The following is a 15,018-nucleotide window of genomic DNA, read 5'->3' as shown; positions in this document are numbered from 1 at the left end:
GATTGCGGACATGAATTGGAATAGTGGGTTGAAGATTTTATGAGTGAGGCCGATGATGTGGGAGGAGCAGTACTTCACACATTGCTAAATTTGTTTATTTTTTTCTCACATTTTTTTTTGCTTTTTATTAGTGGACCCCATGCAGCCAACAGCCTAAGGCTACTAAATCTGGATTGCAAAAATCTGATTGTCGCTATATAGCAACAAAGACTCACGGAAAATTTTAACTGTTTGCCGATGGCTAGTGGTTATCTGGCATTTTGAAATCCTCATACAGTAAGCCTACCTTAGCCTAATTGTTCATGATCCAAGGGATCAGCTCAATAGTGTTGTAAGATCCTGTCCCCTCCCTGGCAGCCTGTTGCTTAGGCAGAGAATGTCACAAAGAAAGAAAATGAGAGCAAGAATTGTACAAAAAGAAGTGGGTAGCCCCACTCTTTTTGGCTCTCATCTCTGTTTATCACACACTCTCCCTGAATGAGTACAGCTTTGGATAGAAAAAAGACTGCTACCTCCTTCTGTTTGTGTGAATGCAAATTCTGATTATCAGTGTGTGATGGCATACATTTTTAAAGTACCTAGATGTTTCTTTCAAAGCAAATTAATTCATGGCACAAAATACTGATTTTTACCTCTGTCCCATCTCTTCCTGGAATTCCATTTAGGCCTGGCTCCCCCTAGAAGCAATAGGATATTTTAATACAATTCCTCTACAACCTGCTACTTTCACTACTTAGTGAACATTGTAAGTGTTCTGAGAACATTCTAAAAACTCTTAATGGACAATTGTAAATTGGCTGGAGTCTTAACAACACATCACTCATATGCTGAAATGTACGTGTTATGTTTTAACTTCTAATTTCTTCTACAATGGGAGATCTCTTAATTTCAGCCAGATACATTCTAAATCAGCAGTCCTCAACCTTTATGGCTTGGTGGCCCAGCTGGGGGGAGGAGAGGGGAATTGGGCCACGCGAGCAATGGGCCGGTGCGCATGCGCACACAGTGCTTGCGTGAGTGGTGAGCCAGCCCGCATGCAAGTTGAGCTTTGCACGCTTGCGTGCGCAGCCCAATTCTGAATAGGCCATGGGCTGGTAGTGGGCCATGGACTAGGAGTTGGGGACCCTTGTTCTAAATGACTGATTTTTCAAAAATGAACTTTTAAGCATATTTGAAACATCGTAGCACCTTTCCTCCTTTTGCACCGGGTGCTCCATCATCCCCAGGGCGACCTTTTTTACCCTGGAAGCAAAAGATGTAAAAGTGGAAAGTTAATGGAGTTCTTTACTGTACAACTTCCTAGACATTATTATACCTCAACAACTTTCACTTCTTGCTCCCAAGAAAATGAGGAGATGGCTAGGAAGACAAGGAACAAAATTCAAGGAACTTTTGCTTAAAGTACTACCTGAATTTTGTTATTAAAGGCTGTGGCTCATAGTGGTGCTGCAAGAGGAAATATACAGCAGAGGTAGTTCTCTGAATGTACTGTATACTGTGAAAAAACAGAAATTCTCACTTCGTCAAGAGGGAGGGTGGAAGTCGTGTAGAGACTGGGGCGTATCTTTCTGCTCTAAATAGTTAAAAGAAGTGGACTACATATATCATTCTGATAAATATAACCAACAGCATCTTGATTCATTCCCTGCTCAGTGTGTTGAACCACTTATTATACATTCCATTTACTTTCATGCTTTAATTCCATCATATAACATGTTTATTGAACTCATAACGATTTCCACTCCCTATCTGTCAAAAACCATTCCATAATTCAAAAATGACTAATGAGCTAACATAGGGTGGGCCCCCCCCACCCCGGCCTAGCTGCGCTGCACTTCTTATCATACCTTTTTGGCCAGAATTCTACTCAATATAGCCCCCCCCACGTAGCTTTTGCATCCCCTCTTGCTCCCTGTAGTGAGTAGAGAGGGTGGCCTTGACAGCCAGAGGAAAGATCTGTTACAAAGCAACAAACAAATGTGGCTTAAGCTATGATAAAAAATTACAAAAGTGCCTAAAGCGGGCATTCCCTCTAATTCGCATGATTGTGTTGCAATTGTTCTTTGATGAAATTTGTTATGTATTGAACTTTAGGAAGACCTTATCACGTGTATGCTGGAATGCTAACGGTTCTTCAGCAACACAGATGGGACTTTCCAGTCCGGGCTGCAGTCAACTTGGCGGGAAAGATGCGTTCAATCTGATTGGTTGGTAAGTCTATGGGAAACTATATAAAGACTGCATGGATACCCCTACCCCTCAGTACAGTTATAGTTATGAATAAAACAACAGTTTTTCTGTACTCATCTGCCTGGTGTCTTTCCTGCTCGTCCGAACCTGAAACATAAAAGTGGCGACGAGGGTGGGATCCTGCTTCACACAGAGCTGAAGTCACGAGGGGTTAGCTTTACATGCTGGTGGAAAGAGGCATCTTTCCCCCCCTCTCTTTCGGCCGGCTAGTATTAATACGCTAGCGGCCACACGCTCAGAATCACCCATCTGAGCTCGTGAAGCAGGATCCAGAACGCAGGAAGTTGAGAAGATGCCAAAGGTCAGCAAGCTCCGAGAATTCGACATTCGCAATCCCGAAGAGTGGCTGTCGTACCTCGGGCAGATCGAAAATTACCTACGGGCAAATCAAATCGCAGAAGAAGGCCTCAAGGCAGCAACACTGCTCTGCATATGCGGACCTGCAACGTTTGATCTAGCGGAGAGCCTATTTGCCCCTACGCCGATAGAGACAGTATCGTTTCCCGACCTCAAGCAAAAGTTGAATGGACATTTTAAACCAAGAATGTCCAAAATGGCATGGAGATTCAAATTTGATCAGAGAGTGCAACGCCCAGGAGAAACAGCCTTGGAGTTCATCGCAGGCCTGGGCCAGGCCGCGCATCTTTGCAAATTTTCCAACTTGGAAGAACGCCTGAGGGATCGGTTAGTTTGCGGCCTTCATGGTAAAGCCCTCCAACAAACACTATTCGCAAAACCAAATTTAACACTATTGGAGGCACAAGACGAAATAATGGCTGACGAAGCAGCCGGAGGTGCAGTACAAGTAGTGCAAACCACCAAACCTTCCAAAGCAGAAGAGTCAATTCACCACCAGGTCGCAAAATATGGTGGCGAAACCACAGCAGACGAAGAAACAGAGATAGACAAGCTACAGAAGCAAGCAGGAACACAAGAACGCGGACTTCAACAAAAAGAGAACAATTATAAGGCAGTTCTCTTCCCTATAAGGGACGCGGTGACTCAGTGGGTTAGGATGCTGAGCTTGTCGATCAGAAGGTCGGCAGTTTGGCAGGTCAAATCCCGAGTGCCGCATAACAGAGTGAGTGCCTGTTACTTGTCCCAGCTTCTGCCAACCTAGCAGTTCGAAAGCATGTAAAAATGCAAATAGAGAAATAGGGACCACTACGGTGGGAAGGTAACAGTGTTCTGTGCGCTTTTGGTGTCTAGTCATGCCAGCCACATGACCATGGAGATGTCCTCGGACAAGTGCTGGCTCTTTGACTTTGAAACAGAGATGAGCACCGGCCCCTACAGTTGGAAATGACTAGCACGCATGTGTGGGGGAACCTTTACCTTTACCTTACCTCTTCCCTAGATTCATGGGTAGTGGCGGCAACCATGCTCGCGTGAACTGCAGGTTCCGGATGGGCACGTGTTGGGCCTGTGGAAGGACTGGACACATCGCGGTCATTTTCTGAGCTTGTCAAAGAGACGGTCATCACAAGCAGCAGTAGGGGGAGCCGACAAGGAGAGGTACCGGGGCCCAGGGTCCAACCAGCGTGGGGTTTTTTAAAAGCCGGAGGAATATCTGCCGTACAGGGGCTCATCGCCCCTTAAATCCAAGCTTAAACTTTCAATTGAATTACAAGGCATTCCATGTAAAATGGAATTAGACTCTGGCTCAGCAGTCTCGATCATTTCACACGAGACATTTAACTATGTTTGCAGCTGCAGCAATCACTGGGTGAAATTGAGGCCCTCAAGCATTATTCTGACCGACTTTCAGAACACCCATGTTAAAATCAAGGGGGAGGCCACCCTGTCAGTAAAATTAAAAAAGTTTCTTGGGCACCTGGATGTCGTAGTGGTAGAGGGCCAATGAACAAGTCTGATTGGACTTGACTCGTCTGAGGCATTGGGAATCCAGATAACAGGCATCAATAGAACACAAAGTATTGACCTCAGAACTGTGTGAGGAATTTGCAGACGTCTTCGATTCTAAGTTGGGAAAGTACACAGGGCCACCTATTTCGTTTAAATTAGACCCTAACGTAATGCCAATCAGAATAAAGCCAAGAAGAGTTTCGTTTGCGTTAAAACACAAAATTGAAGCAGAAATAGACAAATTAGTAGAACAAGGAGTGTTGCAGCCTGTTGAAGGGGGGGTATGGGAAACCCCTATAGTTACCCCACTTAAGCCAAATAGAGATGTTCGTATTTGCGCGGACTATAAATGCACCCTAAACAAAGCTTTAAACCAGCATGCTTACCCGGTTCCAGTAGTCAGCCGTATTCTCGCCTCTTTACAGGGAGGAGCCATTTTTGCTAACCTCGATTTGGTGCAGGCGTACCAGCAGCTGCCAGTAGACGAGGCCACAGCAAATACGAACTTCTCCATTTGGCTTAAGTGGGGTAACTATAGGGGTTTCCCATTCCCCCCTTCAAACTATAGTCACACACAAAGGAGCTTTTAAAGTCAATGGGTTGCAGTTTGGCATAAGCGTTGCACCTGGCATATTTCAAGAAATCATGGAGCGCACACTCAAGGGCATTCAGGGTGTTTGCCCATACTTTGATGATGTTCTCATTGCAGGAGAATCTGAAGAGGTTTTGGCCAGTAGACTCAGGGCTGTATTGCACAGGCTACACAATGCAGGCCTTAAATTGGAAAGAAATAAATGCAGTATAGGAGTCACTTCAACAGAGTTTTTGGGATTCCGTATAGATGCCAGTGAAATCCACCCTGCGGAATCAAAGGTAAAGGCCATCAAAATGGCTCCTAGTCCCAAGAATAAAGCTGAATTACAAGCATTTTTGGGGTTATTGAATTTTTATCATACATTTCTGCCTCATAAGGCAGCTATAGCAGAGCCCCTCCACAGACTGCTTGACAAGAAGGCTGTCTGGAATTGGACTAATGTACATGAGAGAAGTTTTCAGGACCTTAAGGACCTGTTGTCAGACAAATCTACTGTCACACATTATATAGAATCTAAACCTGTTTGCATTGCTTGTGACGCATCTCCTTATGGAGTGGGAGCTGTTCTAAGCCACTTACAAAAATGGGAAGCAAGTCCCCATAGCATATTATTCTAGAACATTATCTGTTACTGAAAGAAATTATGCACAAACTGATAAGGAAGCTTTAGCTATAGTGGCTGGGGTCAAAAAATCCACGATTATTTATATGGGAGAAAATTCACTGTATTTACTGATCACAAACCTCTTTTAGGCTTATTCACAACAGATAAGCAAACTCCCCACATATTATCACCTAGAATGCTCAGGTGGTCTATATTCTTGTCTGCTTATAATTTCAAGATGATTCACAAACCTGGGAAGGAAATGGGCCATGCAGATGGCCTCAGTAGGCTACCTTTAGCTCTGATAGATCCTGATCCAGCCCCTGCTGCACAAATACTGTCCATACAGGAATTACCTGAATTCCCCCTCAATGCTGGGGACATTGCTGCTGAAACTGCTACAGATAGAATTTTAAGCAGAGTATTGTCATGGGTATTCACGGGATGGCAGGACAGAAGTCCTGGTCCTGAATTCCAAAGTTATTTTATCAGAAGGCATGAGTTATCTGCACACAAGGGATGTTTGTTATGGGGTAATAGAGTCATTATTCCATCAGTCTTGAGAGATAGAGTACTACAGTCCTTACATGAGGGACACCCTGGTATAGTGTGCATGAAAACATTAGCTAGAAGCTACTTGTGGTGGCCTGGTTTAGATAAGGCTGTTGAGGAGCGGGTACACAGTTGCTATATATGCCAAAGATCAAGACCTGAAATCCCTCAGGCACCTGTCCATAGATGGGAGGCAACTCACACACCCTGGTCCAGGATTCATATTGATTATGCTGGGCCTTTTCAGGGACAGTTATTCTTAGTTGTAGTGGATAGCTACTCAAAATGGCTGGAAGTAGTTCCAGTCCCCAATGACTACTGCTAGGACCATCCAGGTACTGAGGAAACTTTTTGCTACACATGGGCTACCTGATGTCATGGTTTCAGATAATGGGGCTCAATTTACTGCTGCTGAGTTTCAGGCTTTCCTCAGAGCAAACATGATCAGACATGCCACATCTGCACCATTTCATCCATCGTCGAATGGACAAGCAGAACGAATGGTGAGAACGACCAAGGACGCACTCAAATGCATCATCACAGGTGACTGGCACCACAGACTAGCAGACTTCCTGCTTTGTCAACACTCCACACCTTGTACAGCCACAGGAAAAAGTCCTGCAGAGCTTCGCTGGGGCAGATGCCTCATCACTAAGCTGGACAGACTTCATCCGGACAGGATGGCATCAGATGCTGCTCAACCCAAACCCCCGAGGGGGCTACAACTGGGTGACTTGGTCTGGGCCAGAAATTATGGGCCGGGACATTTTTTTTAAAAATTCCATTTATATCCCGCCCTTCTCCGAAGACTCAGGGCGGCTTACAAGCTTAGCAGTACCCTTTATTCTATGTATATGCCTGCTTATTAGGGCTTTCACACACACCCCAAGTGGCATTATTACAAAGTCAGCTTAATTGCCCCCAACAATCTGGGTCCCAGGGAAGGTGGTTGACAAAACAGGGCCGCTATCTTACACAGTAGGGGTGGAGGGAGGGCGTCTGGTAAGACGGCATGTGGATGAACTAAGGAAGAGATTTCCAGAACGGTCACTAAGTGAATATGGGGGTACTAGTCCCTCTCGTAGTTATCAAGCTGACACACAGGCTAGCTCTTATTCTCCCTATCAGCGCTTTCAGTACACAGCAGGTTTCGAGTCTGAAGAGGACCAGGACAGCACGGAGGTGCAACATGGAACCCCTGATCAGTCAGTTCAGCCAGACCCTAGTGACCGCTGTGCTAACTCTGCTTCAAGCTTTGACTCTGGGGTGGGCCTACCGGGTGAGGCCAGCCAGAGCAATCTTCCATCCTCAGATTCTCCAGCACAGGAGAGCATGAACTCACCTGGCGTGCCAGATAACTTGGTACACCACAAAGTGGGTGGAGCTCAAAGACGTTTCTCACGGCCTCACAGGCCACCTGCATACCTTGCTGACTATGTTGTCAAATAAGACAAAGTATTGTAATTGGATTACCAGCTTGTGGGCATGCCCATTGTTTTTTGGATTTTGTTAATCAACATGTAATGGCTTGCAATTGCATACTGAAAGGGAATTAACTGAGAGAGAGTCTTTTTCAGTGAGATGTTCTTTTATCTCTTTGTAGTCTACTATGTACTATTAGGTAGTGCGATACTACTGGCAGAACAGTAAAACTGTCTTAGTCTCATTGGATGCAACCTATGCATTGCACGTCCACGAAGGTTGCGTTATGAATATTCTATCTTGAATGGGGTCAAACATTCAATTAAACAATTGGAGGTTGGGAGTGAATTATAATCCTTAAATGTCAAGGGTTATATTGTCTGTTCCTTAAAAGGGGAAGGGGTGTTATGTATTGAGCTTTGGGAAGACCTTATCACGTGTATGCTGGAATGCTAACGGTTCTCCAGCAACACAGGTGGGACTTTTCAGTCCAGGCTGCAGTCAACTTGGCGGGAATGATGGGTTCAATCTGATTGGTTGTTAAGTCTATAGGAAACTATATAAAGACTGCATGGATACCCCTACCCCTCAGTACAGTTATAGTTATGAATAAAACAACAGTTCTTCTGTACTCATCTGCCTGGCGTCTTTCCTGCTCGTCTGAACCCGAAACATAACAAAACTCACTGGTGATTTTTGTTCTCAGAATAAAATGAAGGAAGACTCTCCTGGGTGTCTCACCCCCCTGCTCTCCAAAGACAAGGCAAGATAGAAACGCAATAAAACTCTCCTTGGTCTTGCTGACAATTCCAGTTTAACCTAACGTCTGTTCATCTGAGACTCTCCCACTGAGTTTTGGGAAGCAACTTTATAGCAACTGTCTTGGGTATGCCAACCGAGTTGATATATCTGCACAACTGCATGCAGATACGTTTTTTTTAATTGAAAAGTTTTACAAAATTTAAAAAACATATAAATTGAACCCCCCTCCCCATCACCCCTCCCCCCGCCAGACTTCCCAAAGCAGAATACAGGGTATTGTGTATAACAATCTTATACAAACATATGCTAAATATCTATTAAAGCATTAACAAACCTTCCACTCTTTAACTCCCTTATAACAAAACTATAATAACTATAATAACACATCTTTTTAATTACTAAAAATTATTCATAAGCTATTTGAAACTTTTTAGTCCCATATTTATTTTGAACATAATCAATCCATCTTCTCCATTCTAAAATATATTTTTCCTGTGATTGCTCTTTCAAATATGCTGAAACTTTTGCCATTTCAGCCATGTCCATTACTTTAAATGTCCATTGTTCTATCGTAGGTAAATCTTCTTTCTTCCAATATTGCGCCACTAGAAGTCTGGCTGCCGTTATTAAATGTAACATCAATTTGGTTTCTATAGCAGAACAGTCCAAGATAATACCCAGTAAAAATAACTGTGGAGTAAATCTTATCTTTTTCTTAAAAACTTTCTAAAGAATCCACCATATTTTTATCCAAAAAGCTTTAACATTTTTACATGTCCACCATATATGATTATAAGTTGCCTCTTCACTACCACATCACCAACACTTAGGTGGTTGATTTGGATACATACATGCTATTTTTTTAGGATCTAAATGCCATCTATAAAACATTTTATAAAAATTCTCTCTTAAGTTTTGCGCTTATATAAATTTTACATTTGTAACCCAATTTTTTCCCCAAGTGTCCATCATTATAGGTTCTTGAATATTCTGAGCCCATTTTATCATACAATCCTTAACTAACTCCGTTTCTGAATCAATCTCTATCAATGCGTTATATAGCCTTTTTATATGCGATTGACTTTGATCTCTAATTTGTTTTATAAAATTTTCATCAACTCTTGTTATACCAATTTTCTGATCTTCTTTCCATCTAGCTTGTAATTGTATGAACTGAAACCAAGTCTGTACTATCTTTTCTTTTTTTAATACATTTAAAGGTTTCAGTTGCAAAATATTCCCTTCCATTCTAAGAAGCTCTTTATAAGTAATCACGTCTTGTTTCTGATCCACATTTATATTTCCTATTGCATGTCTGGGTATTCTCCATATAGGTATTCTGTTATTTAATATATATTGATATTTTTTCCAAACTCGTAACAGAGCATTCCTTAAAATATGAGTCTTAAAAACATTGTCCACCTTTTTATCATATAATAAATATGCATGCCATCCATACAATAAATCATACCCCTCAATATTCAATATTCTTTAATCTGTTAAATTAAACCAGTCACTAATTGTTGATAATACAACTGCATCATAATATAATCTCAAATTGGGCATCTTAAGACCTCCTCTTTCATGTACATCTTGCATAATTTTAAACTTTACTCTCAGTCTTTTCCCTGCCCAAATGAATTTATTAATACCTTTTTGCCACTCATTTAAATTTACATCCTTCTTAAGTATTGGTATCATTTGAAACAAAATAAAAATTTTGGTAAAACATTCATCTTCACAGCTGCAATTCTCCCCAACCAAGACAACTGTAATTTTGGTCTATAATTCTTTGGTTGACTAAGATCTTGATCTTCCTTTGGAATCAATGTTATAAAAGCTGTTCTCCATGATGGAGGCACTACTCCCCCAATTTCAATTGCTCTAAATAAATCCTTTAGAGGCTCCACCATTTCTGACTGTAAATTTTTATAATAACTAGCTGTCAGTCCATCTGTTCCTGGCGATTTACCCATTTTCAACTGTTTAATTGCTAAAACAATCTCTTCAGAGGTTATTAACGCTGGCGAAGCCCCTGCACTCCTGGAGACCACAGCTTTCGATGGTTTCAATGACATCTTAAACCAGTAAAAGTCAGGCACTATCAGCTTTTAAGTTGTTATTCTCTGTTTTGATATAATATTAATTCCTTATCGAAGAAAGGGAAAAAAGGGATTCAAATAAAAAAATTAAGATCTTACTATTCTCTTCTTAAAATTCTTATGATTTCTTGTGATTTTCTTATAGTCCTTATAATTTTCAATATCCGAACAATCGCTTTCACTTTAAAAAAAAAAACACCAGCCAAGCACTTTCGATTCTTGTTACAAAGAATCACTCAGGCACCATCTTCCCCTTTCTTTTAAGACGATCGTTGAAACAGAAGAAAGTTGAGATTCCAGAGTTAAAGTCTTATACTTGCTATTTATACAGCTCCCACATCCGCTCTGCCTGCTTCAGTTGCTCAAGATAACAATCAAATCCAGCAGGAGTGGATTCAGCGTCTTGCTCTGCTTGAAAGCAGAGAAGTCCTCCGATCTGGAGTATCTCCGGGCTTTGGGGGAGCTCTCACCCTTCAAGCCCAGAATAAATATTCTAGGGCTCTAGGGGAGCTCTACCCCTACCCAGAATGCTCCCCTTCCCCTCTTTGCCCAAGGGGAAGGGTTTTCAAGCCGCGGAACAGCTGATCGTAGCTGCTCCACGGCTTTAACGAGATCGGGGGGCTGGCGGTCGATTCCGACCGTCCGTGCTGCTGAAGAGCCACCCGGAAGTCCATGCAGATACGTTTTCTGTGATCGTCCTACTGAATCGCAAGCCTGCCCTTTCTCAATGCACATTTCATCAGCATTAATAAAGTGCCACTGTTAAAATTAATCCACATTGTACATAGAATGTAAGCTACAGAACCAGAAAAGTGAGGGGGGGAAAAGATACTTACAGCAGGGCCAGGAAGGCCCTTTTCTCCTTTTTCACAGTCACACACAGGAGGCTGAGGACACTTTGGGGGGCAAAAACAACCAAGCAAATGAAACTTCAGTATAATCGAGACAGGTTGTGTGTTTTGCTTATAACTATTTTTATATTTTCGGTTTTTAATCAATTTATATCCTACACTTGTAATGCCTCCACACCTTTAAGGGAGGGCTGTATTGATTAAAGAATACCAGTAATAAAACTACATAACATTTTCACCAACGTGGATAATTATTTAACTTTCATGTTCATTTATCAGGCAACTAGTTTTAAACACAACCCACCCATTCATTCATCTATGCACAAATATGACTTACCCCTTCTTCTGCCAGGACTTTCTAGAGAGATAGATATAAATGGAAAGAAAATTAGATTTTTACAGATAATAAAGCACAGTTCTTTAAAAAGTGAAAAAGCAAGCTCATGGGAAGATAATCCCAACATAATAGTACTTGTACTATGCCATTTCCTTTGTTTTATTTGATAAAACCTCTGTATAATTAATAGTTACATAACAGAGTGGACAAGGAAAGGTTGCTTAGTTGATTCATAATATACTGAGAACATAAGACAACATGTATTAATATCTATATATTTGAAGTTCCAAAGTGGTAAAGCTTTTTGGAAAAGGTGGGAGATACATTTAGCTCCACCCCCAGCATGGTGAGATTCCTCCTGTCCTCGTCCTCACCACCCTGAAGCCCTACCTACCTATTCTGGAACAGAGGGAAACCTCAGTCCACAAAGGCCCACATGCAAGGGCTTTCCTATCCTGGATATCTACAGGAATGCATTATGGAAGCAGAGATTGGAAAAAAATGTAATGTAGGACACCAACAACATACATAACTCTAGCGTCTTAATAAATCAGCATGGAAGAGCGGAACATGTTGTTAATGGATACATGGTTATATTATTGGCCCATAACATGACCTCATTCTCACAAACAAAACTTTTTCCCCCTCCATGGTTTATTATTATTATTATTTACTCGTATTTATGTTTCCTTTCTTTTGTATAGCTCAAGATGGTGTACATTTTGAGCTATACATCTCCTTCCTCCAATTTCTCCCTCTTCCTTCCTCCTTCGTACATCTCCCTCCTCTTATTTCTCCGACCACAAACCTGTGTGGTGGAATGGGCTGGGTGCAACTGGCTGGCCAAAGTCAGCCAAGGAACTACTGTAGCTGAGGATGGACGAGAGTCATGATCTCTGAGTTCCTAATCCAGCACCCTAATCTCTATACCAGACTGGTTTCTGTCATCTCCTTAAAAGAGTAATCAACCCAGCTCTCAGCTCATCTTTTCCAACTGATTACGCAGCACATATTCAAGTCATTTGACTAAACTCTAATATGCCATTGAACAATTAGCATTTTGACAGCCACTTTGTGAGGAAGGATATAATTCTGGCTTCCTGAAACTAGGGACTTTTGGAGCCCTGTGTTCCAAGTGATATTCCATCACAGAACATTTGCACATAACCCACAGAAAAATTCCATCTGCATAAGGGATCTATCCAGTGTATTGGCCCAACTGAGGTATTTGCCCCTACCATTTCTTTGAGGATTCTTTCCACCACGTCTTTTTCCTGCAGATTGAAGACAAACCTAGAGGCTGGAACGCTGGCCAATAGCCGGAGTTTGGCAGCATTGGCCACCTCCTCGGCTACTCTGGTCATTCCCACAGTGAAGAACACGATACCTTGATGTTTAGCGTCGGCGGTAGCTGAAAAAATATCTGGGTTTCTCGGATGGTCTGCCCCATCAGTCAACAACACAGCAACTTTCACGCTACCGTGAGTTCCCTCAGTCATATAGAGCTGAGTGAGATTTGTAATGGCATAGGTGGTATAGGTCCCGTGGCCAATGTATGTAATGGGAGCAATTCGAGACTTAAATGCCTCGGGGCCCTTCCAGTCTCTAAATGCTTGCTCAATAAGGACAGTGCTGCTATACTGAAGTAAGGCAGTCCTCCAGCTGAGTGCGCGGCCAGAGCTGAGCTGCAGGCCTTTCATTCTGTCTACTGTCTCCAAGACAAACTTTTTCTGCTGCTCATGATTGAAGTTCTTAGCACTCTCTGAACTGTCCAGGAGAAAGGCCATTTCCAAAATGCAGCCTTCATCTAGAAATCCAAAAAGTCAAGAGGAAGAAAATAGCTCAGGTTAGTTACTTGAACGCTAAAGACATGGCCTCTTTTGTATCCTTCAGTCTTCCACAGATGTTTGAAAAACTTACTGAAGTTGTTGAACTCGTTTTCCTCCAACACCCACTAACACAGTTCTGCACAATTCTATACAAATCTACTTGGAAGTCCTGCTGAGTTCAGAGGGGTTTATTCCCAAGTAGGCATGGGCCTTGCCATAGGTCTGTGTCTGGGAGAAAAGATGCATCTGCCCATACCACCTTCAGAGCTATTCTGGTCTAGTAGCTTCCGGATAGATTGTAGGCCCCAGAATTCCCAGCTGGGGTGGCTATTAGGATGGCAAAGGCTTTTCTAGAGTTTTTCAAGAGAAAGCTGAATGCTGGAGAATGAGTTTCTCATAAAGAAACTTTAAACAAGGCGTGCATAATAGGCAAATGTGGGCATAGTTATTTAAATGTCAATATTTTCCAATTATCTCGTTTTTCCAGCTTTTCAGACATACTCAATATTTTTGAGGAAAATATTGAGTATGTCTGAAAAGCTGGAAAAACTAGATATTTTTTTCCCCTGAGATAAGCCACTCGTTTGTATATAACAGAGGTTGACGACCTGTTGGCTCCTGCCTTTGAACCATCCATTTTGCAGCCTCTCCCGGAAACAGAGCTGAATATCTGTGCTTTATCTTTCTGCCTCTGTGGTAAACCTAAAGAAATGAAGTTGTAGCCAGACATATTACTTTGGAAGTGGAAGGTTTATGTGTCTACTTACTTGTTTTTGATCTTCCCCAATCATTTTATCTTTAAGGTAAATTGGACAAAGTTCCCATCACTTCCAGTTAGTTGGGCTAGGTCTGATGGAAGTTATAATGTAACAATCTGGATGGTATCATATAACACAAAACCACACACAAAGGGTGTGATAATGGCAGAGTCATTCTTCACCCTGTGGCCTTCTTCTGTGCCAATGAGCTATTCATTTGGCTATTCATTGAACATCAAAAGATCACTAAATCTACATTCAGAAATAGCCTCTCTGGCAAATCACAGGTGCAAAACACTTGTAGCTGGGTTAAACTTCCTGTTCAAACACCCAACTGCACTCAGACAACCCAGCTTCATCTCCCTTAAGGAGAGTAAGTGGTGCTCGATTGTGATACGTAAGTCCAGCATTCAGACTATTGCACTTGCAGAATACAAAATAAATTTTAGACTCTGACAGATTAAACTATTCAAAAATAATCACCTTGGTCGCTTGAATTGGGATATTTTTCTACTGCATTTGAGACAAATGGTTTGCTCTTCTGCTTTCTGATTCCATTTCTTTTTTCTTCATTGGTGTTTTCTACTAGAAATGCATGAAGATCCAGCAAAAACAAAGGCCACAATAATCTAGAGATCATGATTTGCTGTTTTACTGAAAAGCACAAGGAACAGTGAATTAAATATAGTCCCCATTTAAGCAAAAAGCGTGACATGCAAATAATTCTTTTTGCATGTGCACATGTGCAATCTATAAAGTATTCATTCCGTGTTCTTCCATTAAAGTAGAGGTAATCCTCAACTTATGACCAGTCATTTAACAACTGTTCAAAATTATGATGGGCCTGGAACAAGTACTTTACAACCCATAAAGCCGTTTTGGCCATTTTAAAATGTCGCGCCCATGTAGTCACATGACTGCATTTCAGGCACTTGGCAACTAGCTCACCTTTACAACCAGTTGGAATGTCCCATAGACACGTGACCATGATTTGTAACGCCTCTTTGGATTGGGTTTGCGCTTGTGATTTTAAAATATGCGGACTTCAACCCCCCAGAATTCCCCAGCCAGCACTGAAGATGTTGAAGTC

At 41.9% G+C, this 15,018-nt stretch overlaps 1 protein-coding gene across 1 annotated transcript in view; it reads right to left on the bottom strand.

Annotated features, from left to right (window-relative positions):
• The window catches only part of LOC310643327 (uncharacterized protein), a gene marked incomplete at both ends in the record, with an annotated part of 69,649 nt that extends 55,081 nt beyond the window's left edge, over positions 1-14,568 (bottom strand). The window contains 6 exons of the mRNA XM_083367635.1: positions 633-677; positions 1,189-1,242; positions 10,990-11,049; positions 11,342-11,362; positions 12,580-13,148; positions 14,412-14,568. Of these exons, the coding sequence (XP_083223761.1) occupies positions 633-677; positions 1,189-1,242; positions 10,990-11,049; positions 11,342-11,362; positions 12,580-13,148; positions 14,412-14,568 (906 nt within the window). The remainder of the gene's footprint in view (positions 1-632; positions 678-1,188; positions 1,243-10,989; positions 11,050-11,341; positions 11,363-12,579; positions 13,149-14,411) is intronic.
• Positions 14,569-15,018: the final 450 nt, after the last annotated feature.

The sequence above is a fragment of the Vipera ursinii genome (genome assembly GCF_947247035.1).
Source record: "Vipera ursinii genome assembly, chromosome: 1".
Lineage (NCBI taxonomy): Eukaryota > Metazoa > Chordata > Lepidosauria > Squamata > Viperidae > Vipera > Vipera ursinii.
Note: the sequence above shows the minus strand (reverse complement) of the source record. Positions and strands in the feature narration are given on the sequence as shown.